This window comes from Arvicanthis niloticus, chromosome 7 (genome assembly GCF_011762505.2).
Source record: "Arvicanthis niloticus isolate mArvNil1 chromosome 7, mArvNil1.pat.X, whole genome shotgun sequence".
Classification (NCBI taxonomy): Eukaryota; Metazoa; Chordata; class Mammalia; order Rodentia; family Muridae; genus Arvicanthis; species Arvicanthis niloticus.
The window spans coordinates 65,745,776-65,763,644 of record NC_047664.1 but is presented as its reverse complement, the minus strand read 5'-3'; the positions used below and the strand labels follow the sequence as shown (position 1 = coordinate 65,763,644).

Sequence of the window (17,869 nt, the reverse complement as noted above, 5' to 3'; positions counted from 1 at the left end):
AAGAGGAGGAGGGGGGATGGGATAGGGGATCTCCAGGGAGGGGAAATGGGGAAAGGGGATAGCATCTGAAATGTAAATAAAATATCAAAAATATACCATAAAACCAAAAAAAACCCAAACAAACAAAAACAACCTCCCAAAACAAAACAAACAAAGAAACAAACAAACAAAAAAGAAAATAACCCCAAATTTAGAAGCCACATTTCCCTTTCCCTTCAGGACATCTTGCCCTGTATTTCAAAGTTCTGTTTCCTATAGACTGAGGAGGAAAGTTCACAAGAGAGAAAGCAAAATAAATATGCAAAAGGTGGACATGTCCCCACCCTCCCGTGGCTGGTCCATCATAGCCCATGACAGAGCTATATCTCGGGGAGAGAGGGAAAGTGGTGACTCTCAGCACTCTGTCCCTCCACCTGAGGACTGGCACAGAACTCGGGCATTTCTGGTAGGAATGTTTCTACCAGCACTAAAAACGCCACAGAGAGGTGGTGGCACACAGCCATGATGTGGAGCAGTGTGTTCACAGGATGCTGGAAAGCGGGGAGCTTGTCAGCCTACAGCTAAGCTGCACTTGTCTCAGAAACATCAGACTTGTTAACAAACCCTGGAGGAAGTCCTCCCCTGCCATCAGTCACCATGCCTAACTCCAAAGAACCCAACGAGTGGCCTAGGAAAACAAAGCTGATGGCACTGTGTGTGGCTGCCGATTATTAGGACACGTCACACCTTCCCTCCACACATGCCAAACGCCAACCACTTCACTGACTCAAACGGCTGTACCGGGTACAAGTCACATGGACACACATTGCCCCAGCTTCTGCTGTCACCAGCCAGTGGGAGGCTGCTACCATACATGGGTATGGCCCCATTTTTAAACATATTTTAAAGGATAATTTGGGGACTGGTCACAGTCTCTGGCACTTGGGGTTAGTCACTAACAGATCCAGAAAAATAGAGGGAAAGCTTTTGCCACCACACTGTTTATGCTTCTCTACAGCCAGAAAGGTTTAACTGCTTATTTGAGCCCAATTCTTAAGTGCAGTGTGCTGGCTGGTTTTATGTCAACTTGACACTAGCTAGAGTCATCAAAGAGCAGGGAGCCTCAGCTGAGAAAATGCCTTCATAAGATCTGGCTGTAGGCAAGCCCGTAGGGTGCTTTCTTAATCAGTGACTGAGGAGGGAGGGCCCAGCCCACGTAGGTGGTGTCATCCCTGAGCTGGCAGCCTTAGGTTCTATAAGAAAGCAGGCTGGGCAAGCTATGAGAAGCAAGCCAGTAAGCAGCACTCCACTGCCTCTGCATCAGCTCCTGCCTCCAGGTTCCTACTGTGTGAGCTCCTGGCTCCCTCAGGAGCCCCCAGTTTATCTTCAATAATGGACTATGATGTGGAAGTGTAAGGCAAAATAGCCCTTTCCACCCCAGCTTGCCTTTGGTCATGGTTGTTTCATCACAGCCATAGAAACCCTACCTAAGACAAGGAGTGAGTGTTGGATCTAGAATTCCCACAGTGACAGATTTCAGAAAGCATCAACTCTGATTCTATCATACAGAGCCAGTTATCAGATATGCCCAGGTTTCACCTAGATCAAGACAGCCAGGTCCAGTGCCCAGGCTTCTGGGTGTCTCATGGACATTCAAAGCACAGCTTCCCCCTGCCCCCCCCCCCCCCCGCTTGTATGAGCACGGTGTCCCCATCCCACCACAGCCCAGATCTAGGTACCCAAAGGAGCAAACTCCTCTATTCACACCCACGTGACCAGCAGACAAGTTCCAAAGACAACATCTCATGCATTAAGGACTTACTGACACACATAAGGACTATTTTTGCTCCTGTCTACCGGCTTGCTAACAATGCTTGCACCTACCTCTACACACTTCCAGCAGGAGCCAAGAACTTGACACTGCTTCAAGTTTTATCTTGAAGCCAAGGGTTAAACCTGGCTCGGATTATTTTTTTGCCCAAAAAGAGTGTTCAGCATATACAATAAATCCGACACTTTAAGCAACTCTTACTTGCGTTCATGAGGTGTCTCTGTGCTCACGGAGTGATACCGCATGAGTTTCCTTTGAGAGACCCCTGGAGAGCTCTGGGCAGGTTCTGGAGGCACAGGGCACTCTACTGGGAAATGACTCAGGGTGTTGGCTCTCCTTCTGAACGCCTGCTGAGGTGACAACAGAGCAGACTCTTCTGCAATGTGGCTCTCTGAGTCACTGGACAGGTCATCTGAGGAGCCAAGGAGCTTGAAGGAGCTTTCAGAGATGGGCAAGGCCTCCTTGTCACCCATGGACAGCTCCTAATAGCAGACGGACAGCAGATTAGATATGTGACAGGGGAACGGGGGACTGGCAATCTAAGCACACAGAAACATTAAATTCGTAGGATTGTCTGACTAGACTGTCATCTAAAAGCTACCAAAGATATAAGGGTATTAAAACTGTTACCTAACACCTGCTTCTCAGAGACAGGTTCTGCTTCTTGCAGAGATGGGGAAAGTTCCAAATATAAAAATGAGGTTCACAAGCTGTAACACTGACTTCTCAAACACCATGAACAGATTGCTCACTCTAGAGAACAGGCTTTTCACAGGCTTATACAAAGTATGGTACTGTATAGAGAGTTCGCACCACTTAACCAACTTCTCTATCTTTGCAAAGTATGTTCATAAATGTTTACCCACAGTTCAAGGCTTTTTCTGACTCTGACGTAATATTGAGATTTACTTGGCAGTCTTGATGCTAAAACCATACCCTCTAGTCTTCCCGGAGGAGGAACATGTCTGTCGCATGTGACTTGTCATAATCCAGGGGAAATCGTTTCACTTCTTGCTGCATTTCACTGTCCTCCTCTCTAAGAGCACAGTGAAATTTCTTGAATTAAGCAAGATGAGACAACTTTAAAGTGGTCTGTAGTCCGTCTAATGCTACAGAGATAAGCTAAAGTTTCATTAAATGCTCCCTCCTTACTGAATGCTCAAACATTCATCAAGAATCCTAACAAGTCAACCTTGGTGGTCATGCCCATAATTTCTGCTCCTAGGAAGCAGAGGCCAGAGGATCAGGAGTTCTGGGCCAGCTTAGGATACACATCAAGGTCAGCCTGAGCTAGGTACACGACCAGAAAAGGGGATGAGGGGACACATAAAAACAAAGGACGGGAGTCTTAAGAACTTCACAATTGACACCAAGCAATCTAAAATCCTTCTCCCTGCCTTTTTTCCTCAGCACCATTTCCACACTTTCAGCAAAATTTAATTCATAGCATCAGCACCCTTCCCTTCTCTAAGCTTTCTACTGCCAAACTACACCTCTTCCCCACACTCCTGTGAGGTCTAAGCCACCAATATCTGTTGTTGCAGCTCTCATCACACTCCCCGTCATGTGGGGTTTACTTGTTCAACTGTCCTTTCTCACCTGTGGACCTAGCCATCGTTTTACAACAGGCAACCAGCAGCACATGACGTGTGTACACTTGAAAAGTGAGGTACGGTCAGTGTGTGTCCTGTGGAGGCTGGATGATGATGTGGCCTGCTGTGTCTTAACTTAGAAAACCAGTGTACAAAACCAGCAGGAGCAGCAACATCACCTTCCTGCTTGGCGGAGTCAGCATTTAGATCCCACCCAGAACAAGTGAAGCGTAGATGCGGCTTAAAGTCTGAGTCATGCTCATCTAAAGGAATGAGTCTCAAACCACACACTACACACACCAGCAGGTAGTAATATCAATTTAGTGGCTTGCCAGGAGCATTTTAAAAATAAACGAGCAGAAAATAACAGTGTATGCTGCCCATTATCCAGAGAGTAATTTCATTTTAACTCATTTTCATTTTGTGTGGGAGGGTTCTGTGTATTTGCAAACTATGTCACATGTTAAATGTCTTTCTTATTGTTGGCTAGGATTTGACGCCTTTGAAAACTGCAAGTCTAGGACAGAGCTCTGGTGAGGGGCTGGAGCACACAAGCTTCCTTATTCTTGCATCAGAGCATGCTGACAATATGGAGGAAGGCTGCCTCCCGAACACCAAACCTCAAATTTACTTCTTGGGAGTCAAGGGGTTAAACCAACCAGGTCCAGTCATGTGTAAATGCCTCTGGAACAAGCTAGGACAGCAAGGGGACACAGCAGGTGTGGCACCACAGAGACTGTCAGGTAACTCATATCTGAGCTCTGCGGCAGACCACAGAGGTAAGACTTGGCTGCTTCTTTAAAGAAACAATCGTGTTTTCTCAGTCATGGGGTCAGCTACGGGACAGTCTCAGGGATTTATGCTGCACAATTCCCTGAATTCACGACCCACTCCCACCGTTGAAGCTCTCAATCTCTTATTATTGCAAAATCTACTTTAGATAAGAAGCCCATGGTTGTTACAGATTAGGTCTCATCTGTCTAAAAATATGATCTTGATTTTCTGTTTATAGGAATAGTTATTTGTCTTTTTATTTAAAACTTTTCACATGGCTCACCCTCCACTTGTATAGAAAAGCCTGGAAACACTAAGTGTTGCATGACTAGAGGGACATGGGCTTTTTTGTCCTGATGGCTGTGGAGATTCAAGATGGGCAGGCCTGTCGGCTGGATCTTCAGGGTACCACTGAAAGAGAAGTATGCTTACTTTGCTGGTGTTACTTAGAGTACTAGAAGTGGAGCTGTCCAGATCCACGCTGGCAGAATGGTCCTGCAGGCCCCTGGATTTATTACCCTACAAAAATAAAAGGCAGTTGAGACACAGCCCCAAAGTCATCATCACCTGGAAGCAGCCTGGCCTTGTTAATTAAGCCCAGAAAATGAACTCAGTGCTAAGCACAGCTCAGCACACCCCTGCATTAACCGTCACATTTCCGTCATCATTTTAAGGATCATACCAACCTAGATGACCCACAGAGCCCCATGGATCAGTCATTTGCTGGGGATGACAGACAGGAAGAGGGCCAATACATCTATCATGATCCCCAAAGCATACTCAATAGCTCCTTCCTGAGCCATGGGTAATCATACCTGGCTACCTGGATGTCACTCAATCAACCTGCATCCCTCTGGGAACTCTCAAAGGCAAGCCCTTTCAGTCTTGGTTTTATAATTGGTCTGTTTTGAATTACCTTAAAGGATGTTTTGAAAAATCTCAGTAATATCATTGAACAAAGTCATCTTTAACTGACTAAAATAAAGTTTATGTTTCAGAGGGATTATGCCCTAACATCTGAAGAGCTATAACAAAAAGTCCAAGTTCCAGAGATGTGAGTCTTTAACACAGAAAATCCAATTTTGATTTGTTAGAAGTGGCATAAGGGTGTTCACACTCATGGGCTAGGAGGATGCTTTCCTAGGGAACTCCCAGCTGATGCTCAGTGTACTTGGATATTCACAGAGAGCCCTAGATCGGCAACTTTTTGTTTTGAAAGCAAGTATTTCATAAGCATCTTACCATCATCTGTAAGTTATGTGGCCTCTGTGGCAAATATTCAATTCTGTACAAATGTAGCCTTAGATAACAAGTATCTGAATGAATGACACTGTGCAAATAAAGTAATCTTTATTTAAGAAAACAAAGAGACTGGTAGGATTTGGCCCATACTTCAAATATTTCATGAATCTGCTTCTAGGGAGTTCCAAATACCCAACAAAAGGAGCTGACAGGATAGTTTTTGAAGCTGTCTTTAGGGACACCAGATCAGATGGGACCTATATCTTAGTATACATAATCCATGTTCTTTATAGAAACTGTGTAAATACTAAGGCTCTTGGAAGCAGGGAATCCCATGGGATAGACAAAAGGTCTAAGCTCCCAGCACTTGAGAGCCATGGGCACTAGGACTGGGAGTGTGAAGTCAGGGTATACTACACAGTGTGACGCTACTTCACTAAATAAATGTGAAAAATAAACAATACCTAGATAATTACTGCTCTAAGTCTGATGAAACATAAAGTAGAGTTGAATTTTAGACTCTGCTAAAAAAACGATTCAACTTAAGTGAGACGAAAGGATGCTACTTACCCGGGACAGAATGCTCTCTAAGGATTCTGTTAAGGACCTCTTTGCTCTGTTCTTCAGAGAATCTAACCTGAACCGGCTAGCACTGGGTGGCAGTTCACTCCCAATATTCTCTGCTGCCACCTGCAGTGTCTAGAAAAGAAAACCAATGAAAAGTTAAGCTCAGTAAAGCTTCTACCCTTTGGTGCACGTGAATGAACAACCTGCAGGGCCCATCCTCTTGAAAGCCTGGGGTCTCATGTGCTCCTTAGCAACATGCCTCTAAGTTCAGTGCACAATCTACTATCACAGATGAAATGAGAACATGTGCCCAAATCTAATCAGCCAGCTCGCTCAGGCTGCTAAACCAGAAACCTGTGATATCCTAACTGTGGCCTTGTGCAAATTTCCATTTCTCTTCGCCTGGATTTCTCCTCTAGTAAACTGGGACTACCATTATCTAATGAGATCGCCGTGTTAAGAGACTACAATATACATGGGAATACAGAAAGCACCGAACATAGGATCTGTGACAAAACCTACTTTGCCAACTTTTAAAAATAAAGCAGTAACTTACCTATGAGGGCATTTTAGAGACTAAGTTAAAAATTAAATTTATCAATTGAATCCACTCTTTCTATATCTTTTTATAATCATTCTCTTTTTTTCTCCTCTTCTGTTCTTTTTCCTATGAAACAAGCTTCTTTCTCTCAGCTATGCATACCATTAAGGCAGAGCACAGTGGAATCTGACAGCCACTAAATATGTCATGTTACCTGTTAGCAAGGAGGTATGTGTCCAAAAATTACACCTCAAGGCTGGGCACTATGTTGCTTACATGGACCCTCACCCGACTGCACTTTCTGCTAGATGATGGTTTTGTCAGGAAAAGACAAGCAAACAAATTCTCCATCACTCTAAATACCAGCACACTCTTTGCAGAGGTCAAGCACACAGAAATGTGTAGAGACTAACACAAATACCTTCGCCATACTCAAGTCTGGCCAAGTTAGCACTGCCAGATGTTGAGAAATGAGAGGAGCAGGGAGCTCTGGAACTTACCGGCAGGTGAACTACCCCTGCTGGTCCCAGCTGTGTGTGGCACAGCCAGCACATTCCCTGCTGCCCCCCACATGCGAATAAACACCTAAGTAACAGATGCCACTGGTCATGGGAATGGAAATTAGTGTAGCCACTATGGAAGTCAGCATGAAGATTCTTCAAAACTCTAGAAAGAGAAAAACCACATGACCCCGGTAGGCCACTCTTGGCTACGTACTCACAGGATTCTAAGCCAGCATACACAGAGACACCTTCACATCCACGTTTACTGCAGCACTAGTCAAATTAACAACAGAATCGGCTTAGATGCCCATCAATAGATGAATGGATAAAGCAAATGTGGTGCACACAGACAACAGAGTTTTATTCAGCCATATAGACAAACAAAATCATGCCATTTGAAGGAAATGGATGGAACTAAAGATAATCATGTTAACTGAAATAAGCCAGACTTAGAAGGACCAATGTCACCTTTTCTATCATATGTGGAATCTTGATTTAAATAACACACACACACACACACACAGAGTCATACCATGCAAGTCTTTTTCTTTCCAATATTATTTTTTTTGGGAGGGGGGGGGTTCGAGACAGGGTTTCTCTGTGTAGCCCTGGCTGTCCTGGAACTCACTCTGTAGACCAGGCTGGCCTCGAACTCAGAAATCCGCCTGCCTCTGCCTCCCAAGTGCTGGGATTAAAGGCGTGCTCCACCACTGCCCAACTCCAATATTGTTTTAAAGTACTTACCCATGCTTATAAATGCTTCTGGTTCACCCACTTCAGTCAGTGTACAGTCTAGAGTGCATTGTATAACAAACCTATTTCTGGTCCTGCTATTAAGTATTTACTCCATTTTCCAGCTCTTAGGAAGGGAGCTACAGTGAACTCTCTTGTTTACGCTCCTGAAGCACTCACATAAAAGGTTTTGCAAGGGAAACAGCGGGGACATCACTGCTGGGTCACAGGGACGATGCATCTACCGCAACAGCAGGTATCCTTAAGTTTTTCCCTGAGAGGATTCCAGTTCATAGCCTTCGCAGTGGCACACAAGAGAATGCCTTTCCAGGGCACTGGCAGCCTTCTTACACTTCTGTCCAATGATGGATACAGAACGCTCTTTGAATATGGCCTAATTCCTACTGCTAGTACACATTTAAAACATTTTTTCACTATTCAAAGACTCTATGTGTTCTGTGAAATAATGTAATCTCAATTCAAAGGACGAAGGCAACAAAGACCAACTTCTCCCCCGTGCTGTGGCTCAGAAGTATCTCTCGCCATCTCTAAACACAACCAACACTCCCTCATTTTCTCCAGATGTGCAACAATGAAGATAAAGCCTATGGAGAAGAGGAGGCTTCAGCCTATCACAGAATCTCTAGATTCTGTGGATACAGCAAGCAGCCCCATAAAAAGCTCCCCATAAAAAGTCAGAATGTGCTCACCTGCTTTGGCTCCCCAGTGTGGTTGTGCTCCTTCTGCTTCTCTTCATATAAACACCTCAGAAAAGAGATAATTAATTCATTCTCTCGCTGCTCGTTTCTTGGTCTCAATTTCTTTTGGAAAAAAATCAGAAACATAAACATTACACTTCCTTTTAATTGTTGACAAAAACTGTTAAGACATCCCCTTTCAAAGTGCTAGCAGCTTCCACCCAGTAACGTGCTTTTCCTCAATGATCTCACTAGGGGGCACTAATCACCCAAAGAGTGGAGGCAATTTTTTAAAAGAACAGAGAGCAGGGCCACTGGGCCAGATTTAGGAGTCATCTTTCATGTTCTTTTACCCAAGATAAAAAATTTAACATCAAATAGTGGCAGTCAATAGTTAAAGAGATAAAATAAAATCTATGCAAATACCCAGAGTCATAATGATCACAAATTTATGAGCTCTTAAGGTTAGGGACCTAGAAAGGAACCCGGCAATTGGATCCAGGGTCACACTGTCACATGGTGAATGTGCCCGTCATATGGCACAATGTGGCATTCCCGTGAGGCAGACACTTCCATGAAAACCTGTGTGCCAAGTTCTCAGTCATCCTCCCACATCCTCCTTTCTTCTCTTCTCCTCCTCTTTGTCTCTCTCCCAACCTTTCTGCCTCCTCTCCCCTCCTTTAGAGTTCTTTCTTGAAATTCACAAGGACTTTTAATTTGCTAGTAGTGGCAAGGCGCACTGCTTTACAGATACAAACACGCAGGTTTTAGTTACCGACGCATTACAGAAATCCAGCATCCCTTCAACTGAAACGACAGTGACACATAGAATCCTATGCTCTGTCTCCCCTAGCTCCCAAATCTATGCATCTGAATTATCAGCCACAGAGTATTTATTTTTAGAAGTCATCTAATTCAATACATTCCTTTCTGTGAATGGGAATAAGACCAACTGCCCAAATCACCCCAGAGAGACACAGAGTTCCTGGCCATCCGCCTTGCTGCTACTGCCAGACAGAGGCACTGCCCAGTGCTCCTCTCTAACTCCAGGCTGTACCCTGCCCTTTAACAGGTCAGGAGTGACAGGCAATCAACTCCACAAGCATCGGAGTCTGCGTCAGTGCCATTATTGGCAAATTTCTTCCCAGCTAACTAAGGAACAGTGGTGTTATCCTTAGAGTCACAAGCATTACCGATAAAGGAAACCTTAATCCAGATTTCAGATAATCCAGACTTCCTTAGAAAAAGGTCATTTGAAGTGGCAAGTTTTAAGGTTGATAAGAAGTCTCAGCAGATAAAAGCACTTACTGCCGCCAACCATCTGACCTGAGTCTGATCACTGAAACTATGCAGTGGAACTGCGAGTGCTCATGCATACACATGCAGAGGAAGAGGGGAGAGAGGGGAGAGAGAGAGCTTCAAGCCAGCAGAAAATGAAGTCACAAGCAGGCACGGTGGAGTACTGTAGGTGCCTCCCACTGGCCACAGGAGCCAAGAGACCCCCAGGGAACCCACTAATCATCCCCAGGCAATGACTGCAGTGCAGCAGAAGTGTATTATCTGTGGTGTCACACTGTCAAAAATTGAATCCTTCCTCAGAATCACTGTGAAGTATGGAGATGCTATCCTCCCACTGTGCTTAAGATGAGGGACGTGTCATCACCCTAAAGTCTCACATGTGGTTCAAGGACTGCTTCTCTCCATTTTTATTCACATTCATTAATCAGAGTGACAATCACAAAAATGACTGAATCAGGTTGAGTAGCATCAATTTGTGGTCAGTAATCAACACGTTTGTTCACAATCAGAGGTGCTAGGAGCTGGGATGGTGGTTACCAGGGGCAGTGATACCCAGGACAGTGATAAGTGCATTCAGCAACTGAGAAGGCTCCATGCTCAACCTGGGTGCTGACTGCAACAGCGCATACCCCACCATTTGTGTGCTTTTCTATAAACACCTTATGCATCAATTTAAACAATCAAAATCAGCCAAACTGCTTGCTAAAAGTACCGGAAGTTAATTTCTCAACCTTGTTTCTCCAGGGGTCCTCTGAAGTACCATAAAAGCAACAGAAAACCCTGACACCAACAGTAAGTATCCAAATACTGAAAAAGCTTAAGATGGTCCAAGGACGTCACTTAAGCCATGCTTTGATTGGATAACACACTCCATATTTAACTAAAGACGTTGAGCCACTGTTTTTACTATCATTGCTGCAGTGTCAGCTAGAGAGCAGATATTTCTGCTGAATATGGTTAGCACAATCTGAGGCACCTGAAGAGTGGGACAGCATGAGAAGAGAGGGGGCCCTGTGGTGTCACTGCCACAGGGGATCCCTACTCATGTTTGAAACATCCTGTCAAGCAGCTTGTAAATAAATGGGTAGTTGTGTGGTGTCCGGAGTTCTTTCAGGAGAGGACAGGCTAACACCGTTTGCTACTGAGTCCTCTGAGGGCTTGGGTCGGCTGCCATCATCTCCAGTACCGTTCGCCTAGTTAGTGTTTAATCTTGCTCCTAAAGAAACACTGAGTATGATATGCATCATTCCTAACGAAATAACAGTATCACTGGTAATAGTAATTACATTGGCTTTATAATAATTGGCCTTTGGGAGAGTTTTTCAGAAATAAATTACCCTCCAGGAATGATTACATCACATTTTAATATGACCTTTTTGATCTATGTGAATTTTCAAATACATTATTAGGGACAGCCACCCATCACTGATTAGTGACTGAGACTACAAAATATTTTAGAAAAACCATGAAAGCCATTCAGGAAGACCATCAACAAGCCACCAGAGAAGATCAAATTTGTATCACTCAAAAAGAGTCCATGTTTGCATCGGAGGAAGGTGAAGGATGTGCAGGGTTTTCTCAGCCAGTGAACAACATGACTGCTTTTCTATTCTTCAGAGCCATCAAAAATCTAGAGCTGTGGAGAACACTAAATTGTATTCTGCAATAGTATCACAATACTCGCGCTTTTCCAGTACACTTTTATTATCCGCCTTTTTCCAATGTCTCTGGTCACAGAGGAGAGGGCTTGTGTCCATTAGACTCCTTGCTACTGCAGGAGGAAATCAAACAGACCATTTGCAGGAGGTTTTGGGGAATTGCCTTCCTGAGGCATCACCCCTCTGCTCAGGGAAAGCTCCATGGTGCTGTCTACATCAAACTGAAAACCATTAGGGAAGGGAAGTGTGTCCCCCACGCCTGCTGGGGAGGTGCTCTGGGTGACTTGGTGGCACCGTGTCCTATGTGGGTTCACACTGACAGCCTTGGCCTCAGTAGCAATGCATTAAGAGTAAGAAGCAAAGTACAGGCAAATAAAAATTGTGAAAGCAACCCAAGACCACCTGCAAAATTAACAACAACAACAACAACAAACAACAACATCTTCCTATTCTTTCTATAAATGTATGCCAAGCCTACAGAACAAGGGAACTAGAGAACTTTAGCAAAGAACAGAAAGAAAAGCTGAACCTTTTCATCCCCTCCCCCACATGGGGGTGAGAACAAACACATGGCTATCTGCCTATCTGGGTTAGTCAGCCCCTAACAATAGAACACACACACCTTTGTCCCAATGCACTCTCCTACTTTGAAAAAAGCAAAAAACCCTACAAAAATGGTTCCAAGTTCTGGTAGACATGAAAACTGTGTTGAGCTCATTAGAGATTGCTGACAAGGAGGCTTCGGGCAGGCTGACACATGTGGCCTGGTTTACACGGATGCAGCAGCTCCAGTAATAGTGAGAGCAGACTTGCAGGTTTAATGCACACAGCTCATGAGTGTGCTTCCGTGTGTGGTGGTTTTAGTCTGTTTTGATTTTTGAGTTTCAATTTATAAGGCTCTAACATACAATATGACACATATATTTTCAAAGCAGACAACAATAAATATAGAAGGAACAACTGTGTTCACACCCATGTACAAATGTCTTGTGACTTCGTGGGAAGAGGCTGGTAGAGGGATCCAGAAGCAAAGGAGAGCATGTAGACCTACGCCCAGGCCCTCTGCCTCCTGCTCTGTGGGTCTACCCACTTTGTAATAGGACACTGGCTCATGCCCCTGCAGGGCACTGCAGGACAGCACTGAGTCCTCAGCACTCAGTCCACAGGACACTCCACAAGCATGCTGCCGGGTGTGCTCTCCTGCTACATGCTACAGTCCACCGTACCTGAACTTCCTCAAATATCGTTGCCTGCTCCTGATTGGTCAGTGTGGTCAGGTGCTTCTGGAGTTCTAATTTGGTTTTAGATGAATTCATTCCTGTTGAGAAGAGAGAAAAAGACAAAGAGTCTATGGGGGAAGTCCTGTGTTGGATTTATCACCTTCCAAGCTCGTTCCCTTCATCTCGCCCACCCTCTTCAGGATGCTTCTATTTGACAATGGCATCACCATGAATTGAACGCTGCTGTGTGAGGAGCTGCACTCCAAGACTGAACCTGCCGCCTTTCACTGAATTCTCAAAACAACTCCATGAGAGTGTGGTATTATCCAAATCTCATATGCAGGAAAACCACGAACACAAAAGTTTTATAAAGCCTCTTCAAATACGACCCTTATATACTCTGCCTCAGGTGCACCCAGCTCCAGATTACTGTTCAGTGTTACAATATTGAAGACAACCCACTTTCTTTAAAAAGACAAACTTCTAACTACAAAAGAACGTGAAAACACTTTCTTAATAACAAGCAGCTGTGTTGATTTGAACCTTGAACCTTACTTCTCCCTTAAATTCCACTTACATCCCTGACACATGTACTGGTGTGGCTGACAGTGTTCCTGTCACCATGTGTTTAACTGTCTTAAGATCAGTCCATTAACATTACAAAGGATTCCGAGGAAACACTGTAAAAATGACTACATAAAAGCCCAGCATCTATTACGATCTCCTTAAGACATTCCGTTCCTACATGGATACAGTTCAGGGTCGTGTTTGTGGGGTTTTGGTTTCAGGCACAGATGTCAGAGAACCTGTGAAGTTTAAGGATTTGCTAACCCAACCTCCATGGAATAAAAACCCACTGCTGCTTTCTTCCAGCCCAAGTCTCGACATGGTGAGAAAGAAGCCCTGCTCAGCAGCTGGACAAAGCTTATAGTGAAATATTCATGGGAGTAATTTATGGCCACCAAAAATAAAAGGTCAAACAAGAGTCCTTTATTCAAGATGGTGACCAAGAACAGGCTCCTGCCACCAAAATCAAAGAAACAAACAAACAAAAAAACCTCTTGGCCCTCAATTGAGGCAGGGTAGGTTTTATAAATAAAACCTACAATTACATCATACCAAAACCAGAGATGTATGGCTGGAGTGGGGAGCAGGGATATTCAAAAGATTGAATTCAATTGATTTAAACAATTTGTTTCACTCCGTTAAACAATGAACCTCCTGAGCTGCAGGTAAGGCTGCAGGTGAATGCTCTGCTCAGTAGCATGTGCTTAAAGGGCCCTGGGGGGCAGGTAAGTAAAGACTCTGACTACTTTGGGTAGTTACGTAGCATGAACAGTGGTCAAAGCATCTCCAGGACTGAAAGCTGGAGAGAACCCTGCCAGAGCATGGAGCCCGTGTGACTCAGGAGACATACTTCTACCTTACAGCTGAGTCTGCTGAGTCCATAGCTCATGACTTGGGAACTCATGAGAGGCCAGAAGTCTGTCTGTGGCTAGTCTGTCCCACAGCCGGTGTTCCTCTCTCTTCCTTTAGTTGGAGGTCAGCCTAGCCCTCCTTACTGGCTGCACACACACAAGCTACTGATGCTATGCAAAGTCCAGCAGGCACCTCAGCTTCCAGAATGTTATTTTTTCTTATTTTGTCTTCAACCAAGATGAACTCTACAAGACTGCTATAAAACTAATGCCATTTCATTCAATACTTACTATGTTGAGATCTCAAAATAATCACAGAGGTGGGGATTTTGTTTTTAGTAATCTTAATGCATAGATAAAAAATTAAGATGCTGAAATCACATATTTTGTCCCACCAACTAAGGAAGCGAGTTGTCTGCTTCCAGAACCAGATCACTACGGCCCCCTTTGCCTCTCAGAACTGGTAGAATTATGTGGTCCAACACACAGGTGGCTCCAGGACATAAGCGAATACAGAGGTGGGTTGAGGTAGAGAAAAGGTTGTCAAGGTATAATTCTTCAACCCTCCCTGCCATGTACAGGGTCATACAAAGCTAGAGGGGCAGGCTTTCTGTAGCAATACTTCAATACTCACGGACAATGGTGCCTGAGTTTATTAATAAGTACCCAGTGAGGACCAACTAAAAATCCTCCCAAATATTAAAAAAAAAAAAAAGTCCCTGATGTAGTCTAAGCAGCAAACTCTGTATTGTTAGCAAGTGAGTGTATTGTTTCAAGCTTCTAAGAAAGTTGGACTAGAATAGTTAGGCTACATACTGAAAATCTCAGGGTGAATCCTAAGCCTCCGGCTCTTCTTCATAGAATGAATGGTCGGGACCTCTGACTGGGCCTAGCCAAACTCAAGATACCTCAACGTGGTAGGCCCTTCTACCGCAACTCAGTATTTTGTTTTTCAGAGGCAGCATGATTAATTTTAGCAATTTCCAAAATGTTCCTCAAACTCTGAAATAAGCAAAATACTGTAAGTATCACAGCAGTGGTATGGTTATAAAATTCAAATACATAATCCAGAGTAGCTTTGTTTTCTTAGAAGCTGTGCAAGCATGTTAGCCCTGAGTACGCGGTGCACCCACATATACATCATTTGTGTATGTACAATAAATACACATATATTTCTCCTATTTTATACATTCTGGGACATAACTACATCAACTGATTAAGAAAACATTCTATAAGTCTTTCTTATGGTCATGTTACTGGTCCTTCCTATAGTTTGTGGAGTGCTTGGTCAGAGCATAACTTCAGGATTGAACTTCTGAGCCTTGCTGGATTTCGGAGCCTTTTTGATTTCAGGATTAGGGATGCTCAATTGGAAATGACAAAATGCTTGGTGGGAGTTGTTGGCCTCGAACCTGGGACCTCATACATGCCAGGTCAGTAGTCTACCACTGAGATACATCCACACCCAAGACCACCCTTACAGTAATATTCAATGGCTTCCGATAAATCATTTCATTCTATTTATTGGACTTTCAGACATAAAATAGTCAACGGACTCAAAATCTGCTCTTCTTCCAAGGTGGCCTCTCATAACTCACTATCTATTCCTTTAAAAATGCTTCCCACACAGTGGGTAAAACACACACTTCCCAGACGCCGCGTGGCTCTGTTTAATATTTATGGATATTTTCTATAGCAGTACAATTTTCTGCCATGGTTGGATTTTATCACGTAAAAGAGAATTAAATGATTTTTCTCCAAATGCCAACAGCAAACTCTTGATCCCGAATAAACCTTCTAGCTGTGACTTTCTGGATGCTGAGGCCCAACACAGACTGACCAGGTGGAACTCAGCGGCAGCCAGCTCTGCAGATCGAGATCTCCTCTGGCTGTAAGGCTGAAGTCACTGCTGGCTTAATAGGTCTTTGGGCATTTCCATCAATTGCCTTATCTTGACAGCTTGGCTGGAAAGAGCTAGTGAGCCTCTCAGCTGGGATCTCTTGTTAAAGCAAAACTCTCATTCCAGATATAGTTTATATGCTGTCAGCAAATAGTAACAACATGGATATTTTTTTAAAAAAATAAATCATGCTTGTTTCAAGAGCACTGTAATAACCAAAGTGAACCTTTTCAGACTTTATGATGCTGATGTTAATTTATCTCACCAAACAAACCAGGTAGTATTCCATACCTATTGAGACAGCTACTATTATAAAACTCATTTTTGTAAGAATGCAAAGAAGTTAGGATCTGTGAGTACTGGGAATATAATTATTATTATAGAACAGTATAGGAAAGCTTGAAAGTTAAACAGACTCACTGTGTAACCAATTTTATATCAACTTGACAGAAGCAAGAGTTGTCTGAAAGCAGGGAACTTAGATTGAGAAACTGTCTCCATAAGATTGGGCTATATGCAAGCCTATAGGGTATTTTCTTAATTAGTGATTGATTAGCCCATTGGTGGTGGTGCTATCCCTGGGTTTAGATTGCAAGCCTGTAAACAGCACCTCTCCATGGCTTCTATATCACTTTCTGCCTCCAGGCTCCTGCCCTGTTTGATTTCATGTCCTGGCTTCCTTCAGTGATTAACTATGATGTAGAAGTATAAGCCAAATAAACCCTTTCCTCCCCAAATTGCTTTGGTCATGGTGTTTCACCACAGCAACAAAAAACCTAACTAGGACACTCACCATATGAAGTAGCAAACTCACTTACCCAGAAGAACAGAAAGCAGAAACCTGAACAGATGTGGGTATACCAAAATTCTTAGCACTGCTGCTCACACACAGATGTGGGTATACCAAAATTCTTAGCACTGCTGCTCACACACAGATGTGGGTATACCAAAATTCTTACTTAGCACTGCTGCTCACACAGTGAAAGGCATAAAGAACCTAAATGTCCAGTGGTGAATAAATGAATCAGTTGATGGAATATTATCCAGCCAAACAAAGAAACAGGATTCTGACATGTACAAAATGACAAACCCAGAAGATATAATGCTAAGTGAAAGAATCCAAAACCAAGAGAACAAATCCTACTGATTCCACTCTATAAGGTTCCTAGATTAACTCAATTTGTAGAATCAGAAAGGGAGAGAGCTCAGTGGTAAGAGACTTGTGCAAGCAAGCGAATCTGCATTCAAAGCTGGGCATGCTGCTTGAGCCTGTAACTCCTGCACCAGGAACAGAGACAAACAGACCCTCAGCACTTAGCAGCTGGACTAATCCAGCCAAAACCAACTCTGGTTCAGTGAGAAATCCTGTCTAAAGTCAACACGGCAGAGAAAAGACAGAAGAAAACACCCATGTCCCTGCTCTGGCTTCTGCACACATATGTATACTTTTACATACCACAAATTAACCCCCCCCCACACACACACACAGAAAAACACAAAGTAGAATGGTGGCTGCCTGGGGCTGTGGGAAAGTTACAAGAGGGAGAGTCTGGTGAGTGAGCTATGACTCAGGAAGATGAAAAGTGAGTGGTGGGGTGGGTAAGTTACTCATACTGTGGATGTACACAACCCCACTAAACCAGAATCTTTAAAAAAAAAAAATTGGTGAAAACGATACATTGTATATCTGGGTATAATTTTTTCCCACAATTACTTAGGAAAAAAAGAAACTAGGTCTAAATGTTAATATAGTTTTTCTTTATAGAATTATAGTTTGTGACAAGTATTCTAAATATATATGAAATGATCATGCCTTTGTTTCTACAATTGGATAATTTAAACCATATAGCAATCTCAAAAATCATATACCTACAAAAAAGTTTAGAAATCTTCTTATAGATAGAACTAGTCACAA

General features: G+C 43.5%; 1 protein-coding gene across 7 annotated transcripts in view; it reads right to left on the bottom strand.

Moving 5' to 3' along the window:
• Positions 1–17,869, bottom strand: part of Tbc1d1 (TBC1 domain family member 1) — a 180,973-nt gene that overhangs the window by 58,785 nt on the left and 104,319 nt on the right. For all 7 annotated transcript variants that reach the window (XM_076938528.1, XM_034508887.2, XM_034508890.2 and 4 more), the window contains 5 exons: positions 12,643–12,734; positions 8,472–8,582; positions 5,989–6,117; positions 4,609–4,695; positions 2,012–2,292 (listed from right to left, as the gene is read on the bottom strand). In XM_076938528.1, the coding sequence (XP_076794643.1) occupies positions 2,012–2,292; positions 4,609–4,695; positions 5,989–6,117; positions 8,472–8,582; positions 12,643–12,734 (700 nt within the window). The remainder of the gene's footprint in view (positions 1–2,011; positions 2,293–4,608; positions 4,696–5,988; positions 6,118–8,471; positions 8,583–12,642; positions 12,735–17,869) is intronic.